Source organism: Phodopus roborovskii, unplaced genomic scaffold, assembly GCF_943737965.1.
Source record: "Phodopus roborovskii unplaced genomic scaffold, PHOROB, whole genome shotgun sequence".
Classification (NCBI taxonomy): domain Eukaryota; kingdom Metazoa; phylum Chordata; class Mammalia; order Rodentia; family Cricetidae; genus Phodopus; species Phodopus roborovskii.
The window spans coordinates 5,581,716-5,606,575 of NW_026126651.1; the positions used below are offsets into that span (position 1 = coordinate 5,581,716).

General features: G+C 48.7%; 1 protein-coding gene across 2 annotated transcripts in view; it reads right to left on the reverse strand.

Moving 5' to 3' along the window:
* Positions 1–24,860, reverse strand: part of Nav2 (neuron navigator 2) — a 329,324-nt gene that overhangs the window by 123,613 nt on the left and 180,851 nt on the right. For both annotated transcript variants that reach the window (XM_051174388.1, XM_051174387.1), the window contains 4 exons: positions 18,932–20,018; positions 14,717–14,829; positions 11,792–11,900; positions 9,568–9,957 (listed from right to left, as the gene is read on the reverse strand). In XM_051174388.1, coding sequence (XP_051030345.1) covers positions 9,568–9,957; positions 11,792–11,900; positions 14,717–14,829; positions 18,932–20,018 — 1,699 coding nt within the window. The remainder of the gene's footprint in view (positions 1–9,567; positions 9,958–11,791; positions 11,901–14,716; positions 14,830–18,931; positions 20,019–24,860) is intronic.

A 24,860-nucleotide genomic window follows, 5' to 3' on the forward strand; every position in this document is an offset into this window, starting at 1 on the left:
GGTCTTGGTGTCTTATCACTGTGGCTAGAGAGAGAAGGGTCTGCAGGGCCACAGTCACTCAGCCTCCTTCTGTCTGTGCCATTGCGCCTGGCTGTCATTGTCCTCAGATGAGGACTGCTGGCTTCCTGGTCGAGTCAAGAGGCCACAAAAGCCCTCCAGCCTCCCAGTTCTCATAGAGGTCCCACACATTGTCCCTGCATGCTAACAGGTGACTGCTGACACGCCTTAACACCACGGAGTCTCCTTCACTGGCAGAATGTGACAGCTTGTGAAGCTGGAGTGTGTCTAAGGACCCAGATCATTACCCTGCTTAAACAGAGCTTCTCAGGGTTCTAGTCAGAAGGTACTAGCGAGAGGCCTGGACAGTTGGAGCAAGGGTCTCACTATAGAGGCAGGAGGACAGGGTGGACAGGGAGACCCAGCGCCTTGCAGAAAGGCTTAGAAAATTAAAGAAAGCCAGTTGGCCAAGAGGACAGCTGGAGGACATTCTCCAGACTAAATCCCTCCACCGGAGGAGGCGCAGATGACACACACAGTGGTGCCGGGAAGAGAGATGCCCTCTCTTCCCATGACGGTCAATCTACCTAATGCCTGCAAAGTCAGTCCAGTGGCTGGCTGGCTGGCTGGCTGGCTGGCGGGAAGAATGTCCTGAGCTTGGCAGGGCCTCTTGCAGAGTGCCTGAAGCAGGGCCTTTCAGGGCAGCGTCCCCATTGGCCACTTATCTCGGTTCCAGGGAATCCGTCCTACCAGTTTGCCTGCAACACCAGCCTGGGGACCAGTCCTAAACACTGGGGAGGAGTGACCAGAGCCTTTCAAGCTATGGACTAGACTTGGCGCCACCTGCTGGCTGCCTGGTGAGACACCTCACACAATAACCCATGACCCCTTGGCCCCTGGCAAATGGCCTGGTGCATTCTGTGCTGTTTCTCTTTCCTGCTGTCAGTGACGGCACAGAGGAAGCTAAGAAGTCAAAGGGTCTTCGACTTCAGACACACTCATCCAGGGGAAGGGGGCTGCTCTCCTGTCCCCCTCACCACACCCCCCGCCGGAGACAGGGTTTCCCTGTGCAGTCCTGGTCATCCCGGAACTCTCTGTAGACTAACTAGCCTGGCCTTGAACTAAAGAGATTCACCTGCTTCTGCTTCCTGAATGTCGGGATTAAAGGTGTGCGCCATCGCTGCCTGGCTGGTCTTCTGTTCTTAAGGCCAACTGAAGCATTCATTCATTTAATAACTGTTTACTATGGGACTGCCTCCATGTCAAACAACGAAGATGTGTGAGCGGTCAAGACAGGCGTGGCCTTACTTACTGACAGGTACGGGTCTGCCCCCGTGTGCACACTTATCACAAACACTCATGCGCGCGCACATGTGGAGTAACTCTTCAGTCAGGGACACCTCCAGTGTCAAATGACCTGAGAGGGTAATGTACACTGAATGCTTGTGCTGACATCAGGAGGTAGGACCGTAGGGAAGGGAGGTAATGTAGTCTTTGTGAGGTCTTACGGACGGAGCTTCGGGATGGGACTGGCATCCTTCTAAGAAGGGGAGACACAAGCTTTGTATTCCTTTGCCATGCAAAGATATGACCATCATTTTCACACCAGAAAGAGAGGCCTTAACAGAAACATAGCCATCAGCCATCACACCTTCCAGCCTTTATGACTGTAAACACACACACACACACACACACACACACACACACACACACACGGTCACTATGTAAAACCCAAGTCTAAGGCACTTTCTGATATCATCCTGAGCTGTCAGAAGCATGTCCTGAAGGATTGATGGAGTAAAAGGCCATTCGGCAGGGCAGGTGCCTTGATTTCTGAGGACCCGTGATGGGAGATGTCATTCTGTATATGTTTCTCATACTGGTTAATAATAAAGCACTGTTGGCCAATAGGAAAGGAAGATAGGAGAGACAAGGAGGAAATAGGAAGTAGTAAGGAGGAGTCAGCATGGAGAGCCTGGAGAGAACAGAACCACCATTCTTCTGCTCTTGGTAAGACCACGTGGAAATACACAAATGGGTTAATACTTAAGACAGAGCTAGCCGATTAGATATACTGGCCAACAGTATAATATCAAATACAGAGTCTCTGTGTGTTATTTGGGGCTGGCACAGCGGCAGGACAAGACCAATGGCGGCAGGAGGAAAAACCCTACTCCCTACAAATGGCGCCCACGTGGCTAGTAAGAACTTCCACTTAAAATTTAACAAAAGCTTAAAAAAGGATTTTAAAAACAAAAGAACAGAGACAAGCAAGGTTTCTTGGTAACAGTATTTTTCTTGGTTGGACTCTGACTTGCCAGAGACAAGCAGATTGCGCGGCTCCTTTAAGGGAAATTTCCTGACTCAGCTTAAGCGGCAAAAAAAAAAAAAACGCAAGGCTTTTAAATAACTCTGCTAACAGTTTATTGGTGTGTATGAGAGATGGCAATGGCAGGGACCACATCTCCAAGCAGGCAGCATCCTTGCCGGATGGCAGCAAGCAGACCAAGGCGGTGACCACAGCTCTCATTGCTGGTGGTAATATAGTCGCCGCCATGTTTGATAAACCGCCGCAGAAACAACTATGACTTTCATTTCAGCAATGTTGTTGTTTACCAGATAAAAGACTCGTGGCCAGAAAAAGATAAAGATTTATTGTAAGGACAGATTCATATTAAGAGAAACTGCTAAAGGTTTACAGTCTGTTTTAAAAAATACATCGGCTTGGGAGAGAATAAAAAAATGGTTTTAAAAAGACAGAGAACAGCTGGGTGTGGTAGCCCACGCCTTTAATCCCAGCACTCCAGAGACAGAGGCAAGCAGATCTCTGTGATTTGCAAATTAAACCTGGTATGCAGAGTGAATTCCAGGACAGATAAAAGTTACACAATGAAACCCTGTCTCAAAAATAAAAGTAAAAGAAATGGAGTAAAAATAAAGCCATGTAAAGATGAAAAGCTCAGAGAGAATCTGGTTACTGTATGGTATTATATTGTCTTTGTATCTTTTGACTGCTGAGGAAATAACAACTGTTAAAACAAATGCTGCTGGATTAATTCAATTTATATATTTTAAAAATGCTTTGACTCAAAAATTTAAGGTCAAAGACAAGTTACTGGGGAAAAGGATTTCTATTTTTGTTTCCACAGAAAATAAAAAGCTGTGGATTCCTTCCAGACTAATGTGATTTGATCAAGCCAGGCCCCCTGAAAAAGAGTACCAGGTGATCCTACATTCAAAACAGCTGGACAAAGCATCCTTGCAGACTACAGCCAGGATTTCTGCATCTTCTTAGGATCCCCATGACAGCGCCCCCTACCAGCAGGAAGTAGTTTGGAAAGAACGACGCCCAAATTCCCAAATATTGTTTATAAATGTTTGTTTTCATTTAAATGGACTTGGTTATAAATGGTTAATGATCACAACCAATTCTTTTTAAAGGTAAAAAGGGAATTATGGTATAGATATGAATACTTTGTTTTGGAATGGATTTTCATTTATTGATAAAATTTAAGGTCAATTTTGTGATATGTATATTTCTCTTCTTGTTTATGTATTGTGTTTATATAGTTCATTTAAAAATGTAATGTATAATTTAGTACAGATTTTACATAGTTACCTATAATAGTCAAAACTTATAGCTAGGTGAGTTAGGTTTTCAAGATACACAGAGATGTATTTGAGATAGATAGGCATTCTTCAAACCTTTCAAAGACCTACAGAATATGGCATTTAAAATGGTTTAGGGTTTTTGTGACAGTGAGACATAATTGCTCTTGGCAATACCACCTGCACCAGAAAGGAAGATGGACATTGAAGAAACTCGTTATGGAGTTTGCTTCCAATATGTCAAGACTAGCCATTTGGACAAGATACTGTTCTTGTCTGGACTGTTTGACTTTGTGATGTATAAACTGGACATGCAGGACCCACAGGAAAGTGACTCCTGATTCACGATGGACATTGCTACAGAGATCCTGCTTCATGGAAGAGTCTGCGAGACAGTCTGCAGGACACAGAGGAAAGTGACTGACAAACTGCCAATACAAGAAGACAGTTTAAAGTTTCCTGCTTTGCTGAAGAGTCAGCTAGACACACTATGGCCTATGGGCTGAAGATGGAAGATTACAGAAGAACTTCAGGTGACTGACAAGGCGAGATGTCTCTGTCATTTCTAGAGTTTATATACTATCCTTCTATGGTCTTTGAAGGAGTTGAAGACGGATAGTTATAGTTTTCCTTCGTTAGGATTAAAGGTAAGTTACACATAGGGCTTAGACTCACAAAGATAGGATAGATGATGGAATTTTTTCTTAAATCTTACTAAATGTTAATGGACTAAATATTGTCAACTGTGATTCTTATTTGATAACTGTTGTGTTATATATTTTGCTATGTTAAGGTTAAAACCCTTGTTTTTATTTAGACAGAAAAGAGGAGATGATGGGAGATGTCATTCTGTATATGTTTCTCATACTGGTTAATAATAAAGCACTGTTGGCCAATAGGAAAGGAAGATAGGAGAGACAAGGAGGAAGAGGAAGTAGTAAGGAGGAGTCAGCATGGAGAGCCTGGAGAGAACAGAACCGCCATTCTTCCGCTCTTGGTAAGACCACGTGGAAATACACAAATGGGTTAATACTTATGACAGAGCTAGCCGATAAGAAAGTAGTAACTGGCCAACAGTATAATATCAAATACAGAGTCTCTGTGTGTTATTTGGGGCTGGTGTGGCGGCGGGACAAGACCAGTGGCAGCAGGAGGAAAAACCGTACTTCTTACAGACCCGTGTCTCCCAGGAGACATCCGCCTCCCTCTGTTGCCACTGAGCAGGGGAAGCCAGGCCATGCAGATGTCACCGCTGCAGACCAGACTGCTCGAAGCCCTGTGTAGGCTCCCGGCATTGGTCATTTGCAGCTGAGAAGCAACCTCCCTGGCCTAGACTGAACCACTCAAAAGCAGTAGGGCCACAGCAACATCCCTATTGGCCACTAGACGACACCACAGGCCAAGCTGCCTTCCTCTGAGTATTCAGGGACCAGGACAGTTTTCAGATGCTGGGGACAAATTTCCACAAGGCCAAGGGCCTGCCAGGGTGGGCACCGAGACGGGTCACAAAACCTTAAATGCCTACTACGCCCTAGGCTCTGGACTTAGAAGGCGATGGGCCCTTTCCTCCTCCGAGAAGCTCCTACTGAGAAAACATGAAAGCTCGTTTATGCATGCATGCATGCATGTATCTATGCACACGTGTACTTGAGCGCCCATGACTCTTTGCCCAGTGTCAAGCACCATCTTTAATTTTCTGTATTAAGACGTTGTTCCAGTTTATTTGGTAGGGCAGGGGTTAAATCTTAGGTGTCTCTCATCCTTAAGCCCTGTTATATGACACCGGCCAGCCCTTCTCAGACAGCTCACAGGTTGTTTAGGGATGAGCCAAGGCCACCAGAGCAGCAGAAGCAGGCCCTGCGTAGGGGAGGGGAGTGTGTCTATGGGTGGTGTGCAAACAGGGGGGAGCGCATGTCCCATGTCCCAAGCACAGAGCGCGGCAGACACCGAGGCTCAGCCAGAGGCGGGAAAGTGCAGAGGGGTCATGGCTGCACTTCACGGGAGATGGATGGGTAAACCACCGAGTCTTCTATGTTTAGTTCAGAGCCATTTTCAAAGGCTACTACAGAAGCCACCGAAGGTTCTTAGAGCGAGGGAACTTTTGAGGTTGAGTTCAAATGGCTGTTTCTTTTTTCCAGGAAGGGATGTATATTTATACTTCATAAGATTATACAACCCAGCACTGCCTTTGAAAAGGAAAAAAAAAAATCCTTTAAAACATATGGATGCTAAGTGTGCCCTTACAATTGTACTCTGTGTCACTTGGTACCCTGGAGTTTTAGAATCTGAGCACAGGACTGACATCCAAACTTGCTAAGAGACACCTTCATCTGTCGCTTTAGTTTATTTTCTATTAAACCGATGCCCAATTTGTCAGCCTGATGGAAGTAGCCAGATGACGATGTATAACGTACTTACACACAAGAGTGTGATAAACACACGGAGAAACAGCCTCACTGTTCACCAAGCTCTTAGCTAGACCCCACAGTGATGAACAGAAGTCAGCAAAGAACACAAGCTACGCATGAAAGGCAGCTACTGCACCAAGCCAGGGTCCGCAGCCACAGGTTTTCAGGAACTAGACCTTACTCCCATAGGTTTCCGAACTCATTTGCTGTCAACTTTTGCAGACATTTTCCTGAAAGAGCCTCTGACCTGATAAAGATTGCTACGTTTCCCCTAAGCCAAAAGAACTTGTCAATGCATTGCTTCCAGGTACGAACCCGGATGTTCCAGGCAGGTGGGACATGTAGATCCCGGTGGAAATGTTGTGTCTTTGTTTGGATAAGCGTCTGTTAACAGGATACAACCCCAGCAAGAGGACTGACTGACGCGGGGTTAACACGTGCATCTGGTAACTGAAGAGGTTAGGGAATGTAGATGGCATGCTCAACACACCAGGGCTCACAGGAGGCTGTGTGGGGGCTTAAGCCCTTGGTGGACTTTCTCGCCCATTCACTCACTGCCCACTCCATCAGTTGTCTCAAAAATGTCTTACTGGGAAGACTATGGAAACAGTGGCCAGACCCGATGCTCGCAGCTGTCAGTTTTTTGTGAAGAAAAAGATGTGGGATAGAAAGACACTGAGAGGCTAGCCTTGCATAAAGTCAGCCTTATTAACTCGGCCTCACAGCAGATTTCATGGACGGGGGCAGGCTTAGCAAGTGTTCCGGGATGTTCCCAGCAGAAAGAGCATTGAGTATTGCCGAGACGGACTCTTCTGGTTTGGGAATTCCTGCAGTAGAAAGCATACTGAAAGAAGGAGCAGAGTTCTTGGGTTTCAGTCACAGGGGTATGCTTACACCTCCTCATGTTCTACACTCCCTTGAAGCCCCTACTTCATGCAGAAAGGACGGGCTCTGCAAAGCAGGGAGGCAAGGCAAACATTCACACTTTCCAGAAGGGACACCACTAAGCTTCACCCTGGAGCGTGTGCATGTCTCCACCTTGTGGTCAGGAACAACGCTAGAGTAGACTCAATCCACCACCCAGCAATAGCAACAAAGTAGCTTTTTATCACAGGTTACAGAATCTCAGGGAATCAGCACACAGACTTGCATAGCAAGAGGAGAATGAATAATGAGCAACTCTAGGTCAGCAGGGTGGGAAGCCCAAATCTCCTAAACAATAGTAAAAGATTAAACTGTGCACACTTCAGTTTTATTACTGTACACATTACTGTGTTTAGCGTTTATGAAAAGCTAGAAACACACAATGATGCTGATTTGGCCAGACTGCCACACTGTTTATCAGGGCACTGACATTCTCAGCCATTCTGGATGGGAGAAATCTGTAAGACTGTAAGAATTTAGTAGCTATTGTTTTTGAAGGTTTTGCCACCTAAAATGGTCCTATCTTCAGCTCAAAATCCAAACACCTTTATGACTATGCCTTAAAAATTTTTTGAGATTTTTTAAAAGTGTCTTTTACTGTGTACCCCCCTGTGTGTGTGTGTGTGCGCGCACACACACACACACACACACACACACACACACACCTCCCTGTGCACATAAAAATATCAGGTCTCCTGCTCTGTCTCTCTCTGAGAATGGTCTCTTACGGAGCCCGGAGCTAGGGAAGTAGATAGCAAACCTCTGTGACCCTCTTTTCTTCTGTTCCCCCACAGTGCCAAGTTAAGTTTAATAAAGCCATACCTAGCTTTTTATGTGGATGCTGGGATTTGAACTCAGGTCTTCCAGCAATTACCCTAACCCACTCAAACACGTCCCCAGCTCTATGCTTATGCCTATTTGTAGTTAGGGGTGGAGAGATGGCTCAGTGGTTAAAGGCACTGGATGCTCTCAAAGAGGACTTGAGTTCAATTCTCTGCACCCTTTGTGGATAGCTCACAACCATTTGCAGCTGAGGGGTTCAATGTTCTCTTGTGACCTTTCAACATACCAAGCACATACATAGTGCACAGATGTATATGCGGGCAAAATGCTCACACAAAACAACAATAATCAAAATAATAGTAAGAGTACTATCTTAGCGCAGATAAAGGATGCTGGCAAGCAGTGTAGCTCAGTGGATATAGTCAACAGCTGTGGAGCTACATTCCCTGGACCCCTTTTTAATTTTTTTAATATTTTAATTATGTGTGTGAGTGTAGGTATGTGTAAGCAAGTGAAGGTGTAAGCAAGTCTGATGTGTAGGATTCCTTGGAGCTTTTTTTTTTTTTTATAAGATACTTGCCGTGGGTGCCGGGAATTGAACTTGTGGCCATGGAAGAACAGAGCATGCTCTTAACCAGTGAGCCATCTCTCCAGCCCTGGGCTCTGCTTCTTAACGGGTGTGCAACCACCTGAAAGTTGTTTCACCTTTCCATCCCAGTTCCCTTGTCTTCCAGCCAAGGGCTGTGACATCATTTGCCCTTAAGAATTCTGTAAGGATGGAGCAAGGCAACACATACGAGGACCAACTCAGTAGCAGTGGAGGCTCCAGCCGTCACTGACACTACGGAGACTTCTCCATTCTGTGTCTATGCAGCATGACCATGGTTGCCAGCCCTGACTTTTCTTATTATTTGTAATTTCCGTCGCTCGGACGCCAAGGGTGGAAATGGAGCTCAGAAAACTGGGGAGCAAATCACAGGAATGGATGAAGTCTCGGGCTGGCAAGATAAGGAGGTGTAACATTTACAGAATACCTTAATGTGAGGACACAAATAATCTCCCCCACTCACAGACCCCTCAGACACCAGGTAACCCTCCGCTGCTTCTGGACGGCCCTCGGACATCGTGTGGCGAGTCTTTAGCTCACGGAGAGCAGCAGAGGAGGAGGCAGCTTTGCTTTCTCCCTCCACCCACCCGCCCACCCACCCACATGTTCTCCCATTCAGAAGTATCCATGAGCTCTGATGCATATTGTTCTAGGGACTCAAGAGCGCGGTGGGAAAGGGAAGAGAGACAGTGATATGTCAACTCATGCTCAGGGTGACTTTAAATAGCTTTGAAAAGGGGCCTGCCATGGGGTGCACATGTGGTGAGGGTGCAGGACAAGACACCCTTTCAAATGCAACGGCCAGCGGCGGGGGGGGGGGAAGCCCAAGGAGATGCAACGCAAGCCCGGAAACAGCGTGGAGATGAAGGATGGAGGGAGGAGGTGCAGCAGAGGAGAGTAAGGAGGGAGCGTGACGGGGGAGGATGCATGAGCTCTGAGGGGAAGGGAACAGCCAAGTCCACATGCCCAGGGAGGCCAAGTTACCAGCCAGGCAGTTATCCAGAGCAAGGCTGGCATAAGGGACACAGGAAGCAGATATGCCTATATAGGGATATTTTGTGGGTCCCCAGCTGAGTCCGTCTACCTGCTCCTTCGAATGATAGCACAGCGGCTTCCCTACCACACCAAGGAGCCTCTGGCAGTCGCAGATGAGGCAGCCAGCAGCAGCTCTAAGGACCTCTCAGCAGAGGCAAGCAAAGAGATGCAAGACAGCCCAGCCTTTCCCATCTGTTTACTTACCCGCTCGTGATGTCCTCGGTCCTGATGTTCTTGCTCAGGACATCTCCATCACTCATGTAGCCAGGGGCATCCATGCTGATGCCTTCCAGGTCCACCTCATCGCCTGCTTTGTCCGAGACATCCACGTGGCAGATGCTGCTGCCCCTGGAGGCCAGTTGCCTTCTCAGAGGGGCAGAGTACACATAGCGGCCTGTCTCCGCGCTGATGAAGCGGCTGGCGTTGGCTCGAGGTGGGTACCCATTGCCCATTGAGGGGGCATCGCCTGCCTGCAGCCGAGGGCTGGACTGGCCGAGTCTCCAGGACAGAGGAGTGGGCCTTCCTGTCAAGCTGAGGATGCTGCGGCCACTTATCTCCGTGGTGACATTGGAGTCAAACGTAGTTTCTAATGTACTGAAAACATAAAACCAACCTGGGTTAGACCCCCAATGCGCTCTGCAGGTTTTTGTATGTTCAGAATTGAAACAAACACACAAACAAAAAGCAAGCAAACAAACAAACAAAAACAAAACCCACTTTTCATTAGCAAAGCAAGGTGAAACAGCAGGCAGCAAATGTCAGCTGGTGTAGTTCCTTTATTAAGGAGGAAAAAGGAGAAGCTATGCATCTACCTATACATTCTGAAGGGCCTACTGGGGACTTGTAAAGTGTGGCGTGATGTCCTCTTCACTGCCCTTTAATTAAACACAGACGGCAAAGCTTCATTCTGCTAGGAGACTGGAATCTCCTTTCCAGTCCAGGAAAGGAAACGGAACATGGTGAACTTGTGAACAAGGGACAGCGTGTGGCCCATTTGTTCTGGAATGCTGTGTCATGCTTTCCCTAAGGCTTGGTTCCAGCAGCCTGCCCTGCAATCTTACATCCCACATTTCACAGCCCCTTCCCCCTCCCCAACACCCTAGAGTCAATGTTGGTGACTAGGGGCAAAAAGGATAGATCCATGCTTAATCACGAAGTCACAGCACCCAACATCAGGACCCATGTCCTTCAAATACCTAAAGGGCGAGGAAGGCGCTGGCCCCAAACGCTCAAGTTCTCTTCCCTCTGACCAGACAGTTGGGTGCCAGGGGCTGCTTTTGTCCCATCCCCTGTCCCTGATCCTGCAACTGACCTCACTTTTCACAGCTGGGATCCTTAAGTTCTACTGAAGTCAGAACCCAGTGGCCACGACTTAGTTTGACTGCTTAGTATTGACCGTTAACTTGACAGAATCTAGAATCACCTAGAAGAAAAGCCTCCGGGCAAGCCTCTGGGTGAAGTGAGGTGGGAAGACCCACCTGAATGTGGGTGACATCTTCCTGTGAGCTGGCGCCCCGGAAGTATAAAAAGGAGAAGGCGAGCTGAGTGCCAGCATCCCATCCATCTCTCCCTAGGTGCCATCTCTCTGCTTCCTGGCTGTGGACCAGCTGAGCTGCCTCACCTTCCTCGCCGTGATGAATTAGATCCCCTTAAACCAATGCCCTTCCTTCCTTAAGTCACTTTCTTTAGGCGTTTAGTCTCAGCAACGAGGAAAGTAACCGACACGGCGGGGAAGCCCCAAGTTTCCTCCTTTTATACCTTTACTGAAGAAACTGAAACTGGAGAAGCGAGGAGAACCCTCGAGAGCTCGGCGGGGTAGCCGGGACTCTCTGATTTTCAAAGCCAAACACAAACTGTAAGACCTCATCCTGCCAGAATCGCAGCAGCGCCAACACTGTGTCCTCCTCAACCGTCTTGCAGAACAATGAAAACACCCCGAGATTCCTTCCAGCAAAACCATAGTTTAAACAGAACCAAGTTTCATAAACACTTCCTCTCGCCTTCCACACAGGCGCGTGACTGAAAACATCAAGTGTAGCAGAAGACCCGGTAGGAATTCAAGTTCCTCAGTTTGTCACATGGGTCAGACACAGTTCACCTGCTCCTTCCAACGGCTTCCCATTGTTTTGAATAATGCAAGTCAAATAAAGCCTAAGTGCAGCCTGCGGCAATTTCCTCCGAGCAGGGAACTCAGAAACCGGCAGGGGTGGGTGGTGCCTGTGTACACTAGTGTCCATCCCCTTCACTTCTGGATGTTATCTTGACTTCTTTGTGACTTCTAACACATTGGGGGATGAGGTTTTCTATTCTGCTCTCCAACAAACCACTTTGTTGGGGTGTGGGGGGGGGGCATAGTGCACAGGAGAGAACCAGAGATAGAATGAGCTCCAATAAGTTCTCTCAGTGAAGCAATTCCCGTTGCCCATACCTGTGTGTAACCTGAGTTCCCCGTAAACTGGACATTGTCTCTTCTAAATTCTGCCGTAGGTCCGCGATGTTCTTTACTGTCCGCAGCCGCCGAGCCTCGGGGTCTTCTGCTGGAGAAGCAAGGGTTAAGATCAGTCTAACTCTACTAGACCATGAGGTTTGTTTGTTAGTTTCTTTGTTTTCCCAAGACAAGGTTTCAGGGTTTATCTGTGTAGCCATGGCTGTCCTGGAACTCACTCAGTAGACCAGGCTGGCTTCAAACTCAGAGATCTGCCTCCTTCTGCCATCACACCTGGCTGGGACTAAAGTGCTGGGATTAAAGGCATGGGCCACCACACCTGGCCACAAGATCATGAGGTTCTTAAGAGCAGCAACCAAGTCAGGGATTGAATTTACCCACCAAATCCTCAAAGTACATAGGTGTGCATTTGTGCGCGTGTACCCTAGTATATATGTATGAGACTTTGAACTCCAGATCCTTCTGCCTTTACTCTCCAAGTGTTCGTGTGTGTGTGTGTGTGTGTGTGTGTGTGTATACAGTAGTGTATATGTATGAGACTGAACTCCAGATCCTTCTGCCTTTACTCTCCAAGTGTTCGTGTGTGTGTGTGTGTGTGTGTGTGTGTGTGTGTGTGTGTGTACAGTAGTGTATATGTATGAGACTGAACTCCAGATCCTTTTGCCATTACTCCCCAAGTGTTGGAACAACAGGCATGCCCCACCTGATTTATGTGGTGCGGGGGATCTAACCGGGCTTCATGAATGGTAGGCTGAGCTCTTTCTCCAGACTCACAGTGAAGGACCATCCCACCTTCTCCTGAGAGCCTCAGAGTGATGTGACTGTATCATCTCCACAGGCCGTCAGTCTCCTTCATTACAGGTTAGTGGCCGCTATTATTATGACTGGATCATTTGGGTGCAGCAGTGAGTCTCAAATCCTCAAATCACCTCCATTAATTAGCTCCATCTCACCATAAAACCCCTTTAAAAAATGCAGCTGAGTGTGGGGCTTGAGAAACGTCTCCACGGTAAAAAGCAGAGGCCGCTCTTCCGGAGGACGCGGGGTCCGTTTCTGGTACCTGTGTGGCAGCTCACAAACACCTGTAACTCCAGTTCCAAGAGACCCAGTGTCCTCTTCTGGACTCCACAGGCACCAGACATGCATGTGGTGCACAGACACATATGCAGGCAGAACATACACATTAAAAGTAAATTTCAGAAAAGAATCATTGTTCATGCGTAGGCTGGTGGAGGAGCTCATAGGTAGGACACACCCAAAAATGAATTCTAACTCTTCTGCTTTTCTTCTTTAACTTCATAATGTTGCATTGTGGCTGGGGTGGATAGATCATGCTTGTTGTCCAAGAGTAAAGACCAAAGTTCAGACTCCGCAAACACGTAAAATGCAAACCTATAACCCCAGGCAGAGAGGCAGGGGACCCCCAGGCAAGCTGGCTAGCTGGATAGCTCTGAGATCAGTGGGAGACGCTGTCTCAACAAATAAAATAGAGAAAGACAGGGGAGGTGCCGGACATCAACTTCAGGCCTCAACTTAGTGCCTCTGCACATACCTGTGCCCACACACATGCAAAGGCATACACACTACGCACGCACACATACACACAAAGAACGTAATGGCACAACATCAACAAACTACCATGGACTTATTCTTATGACTAGATGTTAGGCTTTGTGTGCACTTATGATGGATGTGTGACCATGTTTGTGTGCCTATGTGTGGGTACATATGCACATGTATGCGCATGTATGTTCATATCAGATGTTGTGCTATGTTTCTTCCTCGATTGCTTGCTCTTTTGAAGCAGGGTCTCTCACTGAACCTTCGGCTCACTGGTTCAGCTAGGCTGTCAGGCCAGCAAGTCCCAGGCATCTGCAAGTCCCTGTATTTCCAGAACTAGGACTACCCGGTGTGTGCTGCCATACCCAGCTTTTTAAAATGGGTGCTGGGGATTTGAACTCAGGTCCTCATGCTTGAGCAGTAAGCACTTTGTCCACTGAGCCCTCTCCCCAGTCCTTGGATGTGTAAGCTGAATACCTTACAATCATCGTCTTGACTATAATTGGGCAACTTGGGAATTTTGTTTTGTTTTGTTTTTGGTAAAAAGGCCTAAGTTATAATCTATCTATTAATTTAATGTGTATGAACATTTTGCCTGCATGTGTGTTCCATGCCTGCTGGTGTTCCAGAGGCTGAAAAGGACCCCTGGGACTGGAATTACAGATGGCTGTGAGCCCCCAAATGGGTGCTGGGGTTTGCATGCAGGGGCTCTGTGTGAGCAGTAAGTGCTCTGAGCTGCCACACCATCACTCCACCCCACAGACTGTGATCTTTTCAGTTAGTGACAAATGATGAAAAGCTATTTTTAATTTGGGCTTCCCTAAATCTAAAAGCAAATCGTTTTTTCTTTTCTTTTCTTTTTTTTTTTTTTTTGGGACAGGGTTTCTCTGTATTGTTTTGGAGGTTGTCCTGGAACTAGCTCTGTAGACCAGGCTGGCCTCGAACTCAGAGAGATCCTCCTGCCTCTGCCTCCTGGGTGCTGGGATTAAAGGCGTGCACCACACCAATGCCCAGCTTCAAATCTAATATTTTTAACTTCTAAATTTTGCCAAAAAGCAACGTCATACGAAGGGAAAACAATATAACTCAGTTAAGCCTTAAAGTGGCCCAGGGCCCAAGCCTGAGACATACTCACAATTAAGAGATTCAGTCACCGTTCTGGGGAAGACGGAAAAGGTTGTGAGAGAGAAAAGGCAGGAAAGAGAAGACTTTGTAAACTGGTGGCGGGAGAGAGCAATTTTTACTCAGCTCCTGCATCAGCGACAGCAGTCTGCCTAGCAGGCGCCTGCATCAGGGGCTTCCCCACACCACACCGCTGCGGCCACCCTGCCCCGGGCTCACACTCACCAGTGAGTTCCTCCAGAGCAGGCTGTCCACTCTTGGTGTAGTGGCTGGGCTCCAGGCTCACACCTGCTGGGCTGGACTCGGCAGTGACATTCCCTTCGGTATCTGTCTGGGACCTGTACATACAAATCAGAGCAGACGCCATCATCAGGACTGTCGTCACATCGGCCCTGCTTGCCATGGCCCGCTAGGCAAGCGGCTGTGGAGCAGAGCTGGCGGCCAGCAGATTGACTAAATGATCCAACAGCCACACGTGCAGAGAGTGACCAAACTCAGACACATGAAATATTCAAAGCCCAAAAGGGGGGAGGGGTCTGACATTTCTCGACGGGGACTGGTTTCCCGAGCCAGCCTCAGGGTCCACACCAGACGCGTACGTGCTGGAGGGTGCTGGGTGGCTGGGACATTCAAACGGATGTCAAAAAGCAACCGGGGAGTAGCGACAGCACAAAGATGACACCACACAGCCAGCCCCTCTTGCCCCACAACCCTCCTGACATGGCTCTCTCTGCAAAGGTGAGTGTAAAGCAGGTCAGGCGTGGGTTCCAGGCAGCTGCATCTGCCCTCCAGGTTTCTGATTCACAGCTCAGACCCTGTGACATGAAAGGTCTCATTGATCATTATTTCAACACGACTGAAATATGTACTTTCCCAACCCTTCTCCCATGCCCTTTATTTGTCAAGTAAATTGAACCAGTGTTTGGTTTGCATGGGAGGTTTCTGGCCACAACTTCTTTGTCTCAGACCTGTGACATTAGTTTATGTGCATCTAGGACTGGATTGACCCAGCTACTTTTCACTACCCTGGAAAAATATGTGTGCCCCCCCCCCAGCTTTGTTGTTATTGGAGATTAAACTCAAAGGTCTTGTGCACGAACGGCATGTGCTCTAGCGCGGAGCAGTATCCACGCCCCCCCAGGAACGCACCAAGTGTTAGCTGTGCTGTGGGGGATGGAGGGGGAACGTGGAACCACCCACGGCTCTTCCTTTTCCCTCCTGCTGAAGCCATCTATTCCCAGTTCCGTGGCCACACTGTTAAAGGTCTCTCATTAGCCCAGCCCTCTTGTTTACCCCACAACTGGAGTTTGAAGCTCTCATCATCTGCTTAGGATTTATAAATGCTCTAAAACAGGTGTACTGCCTCTAGCCTAGAGATTATAAAGGAAAGGTAGGTAGGTATACTAGCCTACAGACATACTGATAAAGATTTCCATAGAATTAAAAAAAATTCATTAGCTCTCTCTCTCTGTCTCTCTCTGTCTCTCTTTCTCTCTCAGTCTCTCTATGTAGTCCTGGCTGTTCTGGATTCTGGAACTCCCAGAGATCTGCCTACCTCTGACTCCCGAATGAGAGATTAAAGCCATGTGCCTACCATGCCTGGTAAATCACCTCATTCTTTAAAATTTGTGATATTTTTGGAGCTGGAGAGACAGACAGCTCAGCAGTTAAGAGAGTACATACTGCTCTTGCAGAGGACCCAAGTTCAATTTCCAGCACCCACAAAGAGTGGCTCACAATTGCCTGTAACTCCAGAACCCCGGGGAAGCTAATGCCTCTGGCCATCACAGGCATCTAGAATCACACGCCTACCTTCCCTCACATGGGCATCACTGAAAATAATGAAAACAGGTTTAAAATTTGGGAGATTTCACACAAGAAACCACCGGGATGGAAGGGAAGGAAGGGATTTGGAGCTGCTGAGCCCAGACTGGTAGGGCACCCCCTGCTGGGACGGAGTACTGGCTGTGCCCTCGGAGGAGCAGGATGCTTGCTCTTTGCATCACACTACAGCCCTGTTCTGAACTCAGTTGCCTTGTGTACCGCACACTTGTGCATCACTATCCCACACAATGCCATCAAACCCTGCCCGAGACAGCTGGGCTTAAGATTTGACACTATTGTGTACTGTGACCTGCAGTCCCTTTTTCTGAACATGTAAAGATTTCTGCCTTAAAAATGCTTCTTTAAGATTTATTTCTCATATATGGCACGTATGAATGTCTTACCTGCATGTATGTATATATGTGTACCACATATGTTCAGTGCTCACAGAGGCCAGAAGAAGGCGTTAAATCCTAGGAACTGAAGTTACAGATAGTTGTAAGCTACACTGTGGGTACTGGGGACCAAATCCAGGCTCTCTGCAAGAGCGGCCAATGCTCCTAACAGCTGAGTCATCTCTGAACCATCCAGAATCCAAGGCAACATGGTCCTTGTAGCTAGACAGACTTATTGTTTGTTGGTTGGTTGGATTTTCAAGACTGGGTTTCTCTGTGTAGCCTCAACTGTTCTGGAATTTGCTCTGTAGATCAGGCTGGCCTTGAACTCAGAGATCTGCACATCTCTGCCTTCCAAGTACTCTGCTACTGCACCCAGTGGCGGACTTGGTTTTAAACAGATTCTTTTAATTACCAGTTCTACGACTTGGAACAAATTTCCTAGTGTAAGCCTTAGTTGCCCATGTGTAGAATTGGGATTTTAAAAAGCAAGCTAGTTCACAAAACTGAGAGAGACTCAGGGGATGCAGGAAGCAGGAAGGCCTTAGCTGGGTCTCTGCACACACCTGGTTCACCAGCAATCACTATCTGTCCCTGCGGCCAGTGCCTACGACCACCGCAGTGCAGGTTCAATTCCTTCTGGGCCTCTTCTTCTCAGCCCTTCACTGGCTCCTCCAAAAAGCACTTCAATACCTGGAAGTTCCCTTTCTCCTGCTCCTCGTGCGTTAGTCACGAGGAATCTTTCCTTCCATAGACAAGCTTGAAATAATAGTAATTAAGAAGGCGAGCGTGCGCTTTATAGTCTGCCGAAGAACTCGGTCAAAAATAAAGACGGAGTGGCACTGACGGGAATCAAACACTAGTACGCTTTAATTTGGCTAGTCGAGAAGATGTCAAGAATCCTGACTGCGTATCACCTGGACGGTGTGAATGCTGCTAGGGCTGTAACGGTCTCACGCGGAGCTGCTCCGTCTCCTCCACGCTTCAGAGAGCAACTCATGAGAAGCTGTGCATGCAGCACCGGGACTCACCCCCCCCCCCATTTCTCAGCTGAATGAAACAGAGCTGTCTGCCAGTCAAAGGGGATTTTGAGGACTCTCTCTGAAGGGGGGAGTGGGAAGAGGAGAGTGAACGCAGGGAGCCTGGCATTATCCCCTTACCACAGGGATGCTGGCTAGCTTTCTCCTGACAGCTCTAGTGGCTGGAAGCATAGGAGCTCACAGGAGCACAATTCAGGCTGGGAGACGGGGAACCCAGATATGAGAAGCTGAAAGCGTGGCCTCTAACGCTCACACCTGCCTGGGCTTACACAATCTCACCCGTGTGAACACACACTTGCATTCGGAGCGTGAATGCGCAATGGTGTCCTACTTGTGTGCAACTGTTGACTAGCAAGCGCTGAATGTGTGTGCGCAGTTGTGTTTCTGCAAACGAAGCTGCAAACGAAGGGGATAGAATGTGACATGATCACTTTGGCACAGGCACGGGAGTTAGGGGGCCTCGCTGGGAAGTGTGGTCAAGCCCGCTATCCCTACCCAGCCAGAACCAGGGTAAGCTCTGTGAGCTAAGCTCTCAGCTGCCTTCTCAGTAGGACAGGGACGTTCATTCATAAACCGGAAGAGCTAGCCGCGTGCCTAGAGTGCCCCTCTCAGTATGGGTGTGTGGTGTGGGGGAGCAGAGTGGATCCTGGGACGGAACGGCGAGGGGCGCGTAGCACCTGGCTCCACAGGGTTCTGCAGTTGTCCCAACAGAGATGCAGGGACAGGTCAGCAGATTTATCCCAGCCCCTTGTTCCAGAATGGCCCTCATGTCTTCCTCCTTTACCCCCTCTCGAGAGCCTCAGCAGACAGCAGGGACTGTGAGGCTTAGGAAGTTCCAGGCCAATCCTGCCGTAAATCCTACCTACAAAGCAGAGTGCTCTTAAATCCACTTAGTATAGGTTACATACAGCTCATTTTGGGTGACACCGACCTGGCTACCTTGCATATCCAGGCCTACATGCTTAAAGTGCTTCTGAAATGTCCTGGTCCCCCACAGGCCTGGTGAAGCCTCCTCCTCAGCTCACGGTGTCCCCCCCCCCCCCCACCTCAGCACTGTTATGCTACAGTGGTTGCCCACTAGATCGCACCAGGATGGAACTGTGTTACATTGGCTCACCGGGGGTCAGGCTCTTTACCTGGGGGGGGGGTAGGGGGGGGTGCGGGGAGCAGGTGCTGCCTACCTGTACAGGAAAGGCGCGACCGTGGCTGTGTTGGGATGGTTGTATTGCTGCTGAGGCTGAGGTAGCTGAACACTGACGGTATTGCTTCCAGTGGTCTGGGTGGTCCCGACGGAGCCGCTGACAGTCTGGCTGCTGATGCTGTGGTTCAGAGTGGTCCCTGTGGGGCCTTTTCCCTCTGAGGATGCCAGGCTGGAGGAGGAGCTGGAGTGTCTGCTGTCCAGCTGGGGCTTCTGTGGGGGAAGGCCCGAGCTCAGCTTCCCTCGGCTCCGCTCTCCTTCCTTGGGAGGTGTGCCGGCACTTGGGGCCTTCCCAGGCACGTTCTTCATTCCTGGTTTTGGTATTCCGCTGTGGGATGGAGCCGTGGCCTCCTTCTTGGTGCTGTTGAGCTTCCCACCTTTGGGGATAAAGCTGGCAATCTTGGAGGACTTCTTGGGCATCTCGGTCACAGGCACCCCGCTGAGCTCTTCCTTGGGTTCCTCCTTGAGGTCAGGCCTGTCACTCACGGAGACCCTCTTGGTGAGATCCTTGCCCTTTTCTTTCTCCTTCTCCCTCTCCCGCTGCTGTTTCTCCTTCTCTTTCTCATTGCCCTTTGGGGAGTTCTTCTTGCTGGTAAGCGCCCTGCTGAAAGTCCGCTGTGCAATACCCTTGAGTGCAATCTTGGGGCTGCTGGATGCAGCAGAAAGTACCCTGCTAGCGGCTTCCAACTCCTCACTCTCCTCAAAGCTGGGCAGGATCTCCAGTCCCTCACAGCTCGTGTCCCTGGATGCGGAGCCTTCGCCTGCTTTGGAGGCCCCTTTACTGTTGAAAAGTTTGAGCTTTTCCAACATGGATCTCTGGTTGTTGGCGGCGGGCTTCATGGCTTCAGGTGTGGGCCTGGGAACCTCGGGCCCCGTGGGCTTGACTGAAAGCATGGATGACGTGGCGCTATGTTTCACACTGAGGGACTTGCTGCGCCAGGGTTTGGAGGTCATGCTGGGCTGGGGGATGGCTGAGGGGCAGTTAACAGGGATGGCAGGGCTGTTCTCCAAGGAAGCAGGCACATTTTCGCTCATTCCGGGATGGGAGGAAGCTGAGCTTGCCAATGGCTCTGCAGAGACAGGGAAGGGGAAGGGACCTGAATCATATCGGCCGAGCTGCAGTGAAGACGCAGGAATGCCAGCCATGACTACCTGGCGGGTCATTCCCCACCCATGCGCCCTACAGCCCCATTACTGGAGGTGAGGATTAGCCGTGGTTAAAATTCGATGCAGTTCCCTCCCGTCCTCCATCACGCACATGGCACCTCCCCCAGGCCCGCCGCCATCTTGGTTGTGTCTGCTTTGTAAACACGTGTCCATCTTAACAGTAACATGCAGGGCTCAACTGAGAATGTAAATAATCTACCAAAGAAGAAAAAAATCCTTTACCACCACCACCACCACCGAGCAAGCACTCCTGTGGTGTGCATACTTTAAACTATTTAACCCAGAATTCCATTTATACATAACAGTCAAGAGGTATGCGACTTCTAGGTGACAACTTATCATAGATATTAAAAATAAAGCAGAAATGAATCATTTTAGATGGAAAGTAGTTTATCCATAAACGTTTCTAATTCCTATCAAAATGGTAAGCTTTTTCTATGCAGACCCTTTCCTTTCTTTTTTGTTTCTACAAGAAGCTCTGGCTGTCCAGGAGCTCACCCTGCAGACCAGGCTGGCCTCAGACTTAGAGAGCTGTCTGTCTCTGCCTCCCGAGTGCTGGGATTCGTGACATGTGCCACCATGCCCAGCTTAAAGAATTTCACTTTGTCTTATCCTATTTGGGAAAAGAGGTGTGGAGACAAGTCATTTCTTTCTCTTCTCTTTTACTTAAGAACACAATCTGAGCATGTGAACTCCCCCCCAGCCCCACCCCCATACACACACAAGGCAAGAAAACACAGGTTATCCGAAAGCCAAGGCTTCCCCTTTGGCGTTCAGTGCATGTTTCCTTGCCCACAATCTTTTCTCAGAAATCTATGTAGATATTTCCACCACAAGCATCAGGACCATTCTGGGAAATGTGGACTCCCGTTCTACTGTGCAGTTATTCACCACAGTGGCCCCGTATCAGAGAGCCCCCCAAACTGCAGCCCCTTCTTCAGACGGAACTGCCGCGACGCATCAGTGGTTGCCGGTGCTAGTAGCTCTTAGAGAAAGTGGCCGGAAGACAGAGAAACACTTCCACTGAGCCTGGGGGAACCCCCCCCCACAAGCCTAACCCCATCAGCCCCTTAAGAGAACGAGGTTTGCAAAGTCGTCACAGGGACAGACAGGACTTACCTAGCAGCGGCCACTTTCTCCCACAAGGATTCTCTATGAGAAATTCTGCAAGCCGGGAGTCTGCCCTTCCAATTGTCACAAGTGTTTTCGGTTAAACTGCTCATGTTTCTAATTAACTTTTGTCATCCGCAACTACTCCTGTGCCCAGAAGCCTGGCAGGATTAACGGCTGCTTCCTCAGCCACCCCCACCCCCCCACCCCTTCCTAATACCTATGTTCTGCTGCCTTCCAGCGACAGAGTAAACTGCGCATAGAGCGGCTTTTGATGATTTAAAAGTCAACGGCTGCTAAGGCTGGGTCAAGGCAGCCCCAGTGTAGGGCGCAAGCGCTGGGAGCCGGGCAGCCAGGGAACTGACTGTGTCTGCCCGCAGCTGCGTGGGGAAGCCACAGCTCTGGGTGATCCAAAGCAGACCTCCCAATGTTTTAAAACACATCCATCTTCCTGACTTACTGGGGAATTTGGATTTGGAGGGGAGGGTGCTGCACAACTCCTCTACCAAAACTAACGGATGTTGCTGGATGTTTTCCTGGGCAGAACCACAGACTGGCTTACAAACTGGTTGAGAAAATCTCCCCACACCAGCAGTCTCTCATAGGGTATCCTGGGCTTCACACCACCCCCGCTCTGGAGGGGGTGTCTCGTGGGGATCTGGAGGCACAGCACTCAACATACTGTTAAATATTTGTGATCATGTTCACTCATCTAGAATGGAATAAATACCTGGGATTTGAACCCAGGTCTTCTGACACAGTACTGTCAGGGACACCACAGGAATGACTTTTAGTTATTTATTTATTTGTGGTTGTTGTTAAAGGCACAGTCTTCTGCATCCAATGCCCAGGCTGTTTTCTAGACAACCGTCTTTCCTTCTGCCTTATATGTGATGGTGATATCCACGGTGGAGCCAGCCATGTCCCTCATCAGGAAGCAGCTGTACCCTGGAAGGGTCTCTATATACTGGATAAAGTTTCCAAGCCAGGACCACATTTCCTAGGAAAATTGCCTTTCCCAATACCTGGGATCTTATCGGAAGCCAAGTGAAACATCCATCCATCCATCTACTCACCCGGATACCCACACCCTTCTACCCGCCTACACACCCACCCTCCACCCGTTCACCCTCCCAACCTCATCCACCCACGCACTCATGTTTGGACGCACCCGCCATCCAGACACTCAGCATGTTCACACCAGCATTCATGAGTCCGTCAGGCACTTCACCGACGCCCAAATGCTGTCCTAGGTACACGGGGCACATCCACAACCAAACATCTCTGCCTTACTGAACGTTACAGTTTTAGAAAAAGAAAACAGAAAATAACTCATTAGTACACCCCTCGCAGGAAAAAAAAACAAGTGCTGAGGTAAGTCAGATGTGCAAGAAAGAGGGTGATCTGCAGGGCGTGAGGTCTCCGCGAGTTCAAGGCCAGCCTTGTCTACTCGGAGAGCTCTGGGGTTACACAGTGAGACCCTGTCTTCATGATTTCTCTGGAGCCTTTTCAGCTCGCTCCCATTAAAGTCCCAGTGAGTCTTTCAGAAGCTTCACGAGGTCAAGCCATGGCTAGTTTTGTTTCCCTCAGCCCTCACCCCCCATACATTAGCCCTTTCACTGTTCTGTGTGGTGATGCATAGGGTGTGTCTTTATTTTCAAATAGTATCCCTCAACAGTTTCTCTTCTGGTGTTTACTAATGGAGAGAGCTGTCTGGGGCAAGGTATTGTCAACCTTGTTAGTTCAGAAACGCTGGCGTCCCAGGAAAACAAGCCAAGTGGAGGAAGGGCCGGGTGGGTTCTCCAAATGTATATGAGCCCCCCCACCTCCTCACAGCAAAGGAATGTAAGGGGGAAACTGGAGAAAACATACAAGAATGTTCTGGGCGTCCTAAGCCCTACTGGGCTGCATGGCCACTGTAGGAAGTGAGTTGCTTTGCACAGCCCGCAAATGAGCGCTTTTGTCCTTTTAAAGGTATATTGCAACTAGCCCATGTAAAAATGGACCATTTCATGTTTATTAAATGTACATCTAAATTTCAAGTTGGCTTAAAAATATGACATAGAGAGCCACAAACAGTTCACAGATTTTGTGAAAATCACATAGGTTTGTGAACAATACAGGTTGAAGTAATACTACTAAATGAAACACTGCTTATTTTTATATCAAATCTATTCCTTTACCCCAAGTCAGACTGACTTCAAAACTCATCTGAAATGGCTTCCTTAGGCATTTGATTCACTTATATATTTGAAGGGCATGGGGTATATTGCGGAGAATGGCCAGACCAGCAATAACATCTAGTCTTGATGGGCAAAAATAAGTTTAAAATAAGAAGATCATGATTCAGAAAGTGGCTTGTGAACATGTATCTGTATATAAAGATGAATCGTATCAAGACACTCTTGTAAAAAAAATTACTATGTGTGTGTCTGTCTGTGTCTCTGTGTGTGTGCATGTGTGTGTACCTGTCTGTGTCTGTCTGTCTCTCCCTCCCTGTGTGTGTCTGTCTGTCTCTGTGTGTGTGTGTGCACGCTTGAGCCTGTGTATATCTGTGTCTGTGCATGCGTGTGTGTCTCCCTCTGTATGTGCCTATGTATCTCTCGTGTGTGTGTGTGTGTGTGTGTGTGTGTGTGTGTCTGTGCATACATGCATGCGTGTGTCTGTCTGTCTCTTTCCCTCTCTCCCCTCTGCATGTGTATGTCCTGGCATGTACATGCCACAGCATGCTTAAGGACAACTTCCTGGAGTTTGTTCCTTACACCATGTGGGTCCTGGGGACCCATGTAATATTCATGTAGCAAGCACCGTTACCTTCTGAGCCTTACCACCCTCCAAGACATGCTCTTACTCTGCACAGTAAACTCTGACATAATCTACCCCAGTGTAAATTTTAAAATGCTAATGGCAAGGACTGTGGAGTAGCTCAGTGTGTAAAGGGCTTGCCTTCCAACCCTAGACCCCACTTAAAAATGTCCTTGGCATGGAGGCTTTCGTGTATAATCTCAGGGCTAGGGAAGTAGAGACCACTGGATCCCTGGGGCTCTGGCTTGCTGTGCTGGTCTACTTGGCAAGTTCAAGGTCAGTGGGGGACACTTTCTCAGAAAAGCACCAAGCAAATGGTGGCACCTGAGAAACCACACCCGAGGCTGTTTTCTCTTCTCCACATGTACTCACACACATGTGTACATATATGCACACACAGTAGGATGTCAGAGCCCCTGATGGATCTTCCTGACCCACTCAAGGCTCCCCAGTGCCAGTCTGGGCACCTTGGTTCTAAGAGACCGATTTCCACGGCCCACTCACCACCAACTGACAAACCACCACATAAGAGGGAAGTCTCCTTCGAGACACCATGATGCCTTTGAAGAAAAGGAAAAAACTTTAGTTTTCTCTGGCAAGCAGCCTCAGCCTCTTCTGACAGGAATCAAGTGCTTGAAATGGGGATCCTGTGTGTGGCAGGCAGGCCTTGGCATCTCTTCCTCTCTTCTTCAGCAACGGTGAGTTGCAGCCCAGCACTCTGCTGTTCCGGGATTCCAGTCATGGAGCAGCTGGCGGTCTGTCTGGTTCTGAAGCCAGCGGGCACAAAGGCAGAGTGTGTCCCAGGCTGGCTGACCCCAGCTTCTATCCCT